Source organism: Theropithecus gelada, chromosome 1 (genome assembly GCF_003255815.1).
Source record: "Theropithecus gelada isolate Dixy chromosome 1, Tgel_1.0, whole genome shotgun sequence".
NCBI lineage: Eukaryota > Metazoa > Chordata > Mammalia > Primates > Cercopithecidae > Theropithecus > Theropithecus gelada.
In genome coordinates this window covers 15,601,442-15,606,224 of record NC_037668.1, presented here as the reverse complement: position 1 = coordinate 15,606,224, position 4,783 = coordinate 15,601,442, and the positions used below count along the sequence as shown (strand labels likewise).

Sequence of the window (4,783 nt, the reverse complement as noted above, 5' to 3'; positions counted from 1 at the left end):
CGTGATCTTGGCTCACTACAACCTCCACTTTCCAGGTTCAAGTGATTCTCCTGCCTCAGCCTCCCGAGTACCTTGGATTACAGGCACCCACCACCATGCCCGGTTCATTTTATAATCTTTTTAGTAGAGACAGGGTTTCACCATGTTGGCCACGGCTTGTCTCAAACTCCTAACCACAAGTGATCTGCCCACCTCAACCTCCCGAAGTGCTGGGATTACAGGCATGAGCCACTGTGCCTGGCCTAGCTGCAGCTTTTTGAGTAAGTATGAAGCCTAGTGTCTTGAGGTGTTCCCAAGTCTGACAATTCTAGGGAGCCCTTTCCTCTTTACAACAGGCAACCACAGTGGCTGTTTTGGCTCTTGTGTTCCTCCTCTGGCAGCAGAAACCTACATATGTGTTTATTACAGGCATCAACAGCTCCCATCAAAGCAAAGAGCTAGCCCAGAGCAGAAGAACCTGCAAGTCTGGGCCAGCTGGAAGATTACAAAGGTGTCAAAACAAAGGGAAAGGTATAGTGTCTAAGCCTGAATGAAAACATAAACCCGGCCGGGCGCCAGGGCTTACACCTGTAATCACAGCACTTTGGGAGGCTGAGGTGGGCGAATCACTTGAGGTCAGGAGTTCGAGACCATCCTGGCCAACGTGTAGTGAAACCCCATATCTACAAAAATACAAAAATTAGCTAGGCATGGTAGCATGTGCTGTAACCCCAGCTACTCAGGAGACTAAGGCCTGAAAATCGCTTGAACCCAGGAGGCAGAGGTTGCAGTGAGCCGAGATTGTGTCACTGCACTCTAGCCTGGGAAACAGAGCGAGACTGCATCTCAAAACACAACAACAAAAAAAACCCATAAACCCACATCTGAACTCTAACTGTTTCAAGGATGTTCCCTAGGAAAATAGCAGTAGAGTCCCCTTCTCCCACAAGTCTTTTTTTTTTTTTTTTTTTTTTTTTTTTTTTTTTTTTTGAGACGGAGTCTCGCTCTGTCGCCCAGGCTGGAGTGCAGTGGCCGGATCTCAGCTCACTGCAAGCTCTGCCTCCCGGGTTTATGCCATTCTCCTGCCTCAGCCTCCCGAGTAGCTGGGACTACAGGCGCCCGCCACCTCGCCCGGCTAGTTTTTTGTATTTTTAGTAGAGACGGGGTTTCACCATGTTAGCCAGGATGGTCTCGATCTCCTGACCTTGTGATCCGCCCGTCTCAGCCTCCCAAAGTGCTGGGATTACAGGCTTGAGCCACCGCGCCCGGCTCTCCCACAAGTCTTATATTGTCATCCAGACTCTAACTTGGTAGAGCTCATGTTCACAAACATCCCCATCCCTTTTCTACTTTTACTGCAGCTCAGAGGATACGGATTGGTTTTGGAGGCAGAAAGTTTTCAATTTCCCCCAATCAGCAAACTGTTTAGGTATAAAAAAATTTCTTTAATCAGAAAGGATTTGTCTTCCCTCAACTCAAATGCACACATTAAAAGTAAAAATACATATATACATGAATATTTACACAAATTAGAAATCACAGTGGACAGCTGTATGCCCCGGGCTAGAGGTTGAGAAGATGAGCATCAGGAGCAACTGGAGCATGGCTTCTCTGCTGCTCCCGGTGTCCTTTGGTCATCTCCCTGGCCAAGGTGGGTAGAGTGGGAGGGCATAGGGTATAGCTCCAGTCTGATGGCAGAGTTACTGGCAAACTGTAGCAACGAGGCCCCTCTCCAGATAGTTTCATAGGCTCACCAGGGACGACAGGAGATGCTGTAGTAGGTGGGACTGGAGTGGCTGGGGCAGAGTGGGTGAAGGGTTGCACTCCATGCTGTAGGAAAAGAATGACGCCAATACCGGTTCCAGTGCCTAAAGGACCATGGCTAAAGGAGATAGTACCTGGGGAGCTGAGAGGGGGGTTGCAAATTGGAGTGGTGTGGATCCAGGTAAGGTTCATAGCTGGCCATTCTGTGAGGTGCCAAGGCTGCTTTGGTTTTAAAGCTAGATGTCCTAGCTGTGTCTGGTCCATCTTTTCCATAGGAGATGCAGGAGAGGAAGCGGCTGAATCACTGTGGTGGCTTGGAAAATGCTACGGAGGGGAGAAATGAGAAAAATAAATGTGGAGAAAGCTTTCAGATGAGCTCCACCCGGTTACTTAAACCTTTGCATCCCTTGGGAACTCAGTTTGTAATACAAACATACCTCGTTTTACGCAGCAGATATGATCTTGCCAGGCCATGATTAAGTAAAAGTTTTAGTAACTAAATTATACTTTCATTTATTCAAAAAATAAATGGTCTATTATGGACCACATACTATATTAGACACTGGATATCCAGAGATGAACAAAAAACAAACAGTTCCATAGGTTCTCACTATTTATAAAATAATCCCTTTTAGAATTTCTTTGAAGTCTATTTTTAATTGGAATCATCATTTCCCAAATTCTGTATTTAAATTTGAATATTCTATCTTGAGTTCTTTAAGAAGTGTAAATTAGGCCGGGCGCGGTGGCTCAAGCCTGTAATCCCAGCACTTTCGGAGGCCGAGACGGGCGGATCACGAGGTCAGGAGATCAAGACCATCCTGGCTAACACGGTGAAACCCCGTCTCTACTAAAAAATACAAAAAACTAGCCGGGCGAGGTGGCGGGCGCCTGTAGTCCCAGCTACTCAGGAGGCTGAGGCAGGAGAATGGCGTAAACTTGGGCGGTGGAGCTTGCAGTGAGCCGAGATCCGGCCACTGCACTCCAGCTTGGGCGACAGAGCGAGACTCTGTCTCAAAAAAAAAAAAAAAAAAAAAAAAAAGCGTAAATTAATATTCAGGCAAGATCCTCCTCCTATATATTTTTTTAATTTTATATTTGACACAGGGTCTCACTCTGTCAACCAGGCTAGCACAATCATGGCTTACTGCAGCCTCGACCTCCCAAGCTCAAGAGATCCTCCCACCTCAGCCTCCTAAGTAGCTGGGACTACTGGCGCACACCACCATGCCCAGGTACTTTTTGTATTTTTTGTAGATACTGGGCTTCACCATGTTGCCCAGGCTGGTCTCAAACTCCTGGGCTCAAGCAATCCACCTGCTTTGGCCTCCCAAAATGCTAAGATTACAGGCGTGAACCACTCTGCCTGGCCTACTTATTTTTTAATAGATGAGTCACAGCAATAATAACCATGGCTGATTGAAAATTAGGACTGGTGGCCGGGCGCGGTGGCTCAAGCCTGTAATCCCAGCACTTTGGGAGGCCGAGACGGTTGGATCACGAGGTCAGGGGATCGAGACCATCCTGGCTAACACGGTGAAACCCCGTCTCTACTAAAAAAATACAAAAAACTAGCCGGGCGAGGTGGCGGGCGCCTGTAGTCCCAGCTACTCAGGAGGCTGAGGCAGGAGAATGGCATGAACCCGGGAGGCGGAGCTTGCAGTGAGCTGAGATCCGGCCACTGCGCTCCAGCCTGGGCGACAGAGCGAGACTCTGTCTCAAAAAAAAAAAAAAAAGAAAGAAAATTAAGACTGATGATTATCTACAGGAGACTCTCCTTCTCCATCATTTGAATGCCCTCTATATACCCTATTATTTGAGGACAGAAAATAGGTCATTTCTTTTTTTTTTTTTTTTTTTAGATAGAGTTTCACTCTTGTTGCCCAGGCTGGAGTGCAATGGCGTGATCTCGGCTCACCGCAACTTCTGCCTCCCGGGTTCAAGCAATTCTCCTGCCTCAGCCTCCCAAGTAGCTGGGACTACAGGCGTGCGCCACCACGCCCGGCAAATTTTTGTATTTTTAGTAGAGACAGGGTTTCACCATCCTGGCCAGGCTGGTCTCGAACTCCTGACCTCATGATCCATGCACCTCGGCCTCCCAAAGTGCTGGGATTACAGGTGTGAGCCACCGCGCCCAGCCGAAAATAGGTCACTTCTGTACCAGGTCTAAGAATCTATCAACACTGCTGCTATTAGTGCCCCCCTCTCCCACTTCCAGTGATGTACCTCTTATGACCAGCCCTTGAAACCCAGTGTAGACTCAAAAACTTTCTAAGGGTTTGGCACAAGGATACTTGGGCAGAAATGAAAAGAAGGAGAGGGGAAGGGTTTGGGGGCAGTAGGGAAAAAAGAGTTTGCAGAGAGAAGCTGAGGTATCTTCCCGCATGAATCATTTGGCCAGGTAAAAAGCCTTTTGTATCTATGCAGAAAGCAGACAAGCTGTGGCATGAGGGATAGGATTAAACTTCATGGAGTTCTTTTCAGTGATTCAAACAAAACAACAACAAACAAACAACAAAAAACATATAGGAATCAAGACAATGCAGAAAGTTTAGGAATTTCCTTCCCTGAAAAGAAACTTGAAGAAAAGATTCAAAAGAAAATGGCAAAAGGGGACATTTCTGCATGCACATTTCATTTCCTTGGCTATTTTCCCACCACTTCCTCATGTTCTTAAGTTCTTACCTTGGTCAGCTGATGCTTGCCACCACTCAATGACGACTGCTGGGCAGCTATATGTGGAAACCAAGTCTTTAACATCCCTTCTACCTGTAGCAAGGTTCCTAGGTAACGTTCCCTGTGAAAATGATATTGCTTTATTTATTTATTTATTTATTTATTTTGAGACAGAGTCTCGCTCTGTCACCCAGGCTGGAGTGCAGTGGCGCAATCTCGGCTCACTGCAAGCTCCGCCTCCCGGGTTCTCGCCATTCTCCTGCCTCAGCCTCCTGAGTAGCTGGGATTACAGGCAGCCACCACCATGCCCGGCTAATTTTTTGTATTTTTTTTTTTTTTTTTTTTTTTTTTTTTTTGGAACGGG

General features: G+C 47.0%; 1 protein-coding gene across 7 annotated transcripts in view; it reads right to left on the bottom strand.

Annotated features, from left to right (window-relative positions):
- Positions 1-1,403: 1,403 nt before the first annotated feature.
- The window catches only part of CIART (circadian associated repressor of transcription), a 5,963-nt gene continuing 2,583 nt past the window's right edge, over positions 1,404-4,783 (bottom strand). For all 7 annotated transcript variants that reach the window (XM_025396179.1, XM_025396188.1, XM_025396220.1 and 4 more), the window contains 2 exons: positions 4,429-4,540; positions 1,404-2,067 (listed from right to left, as the gene is read on the bottom strand). In XM_025396179.1, the coding sequence (XP_025251964.1) occupies positions 1,543-2,067; positions 4,429-4,540 (637 nt within the window). In that variant the 3' untranslated portion in view covers positions 1,404-1,542. The remainder of the gene's footprint in view (positions 2,068-4,428; positions 4,541-4,783) is intronic.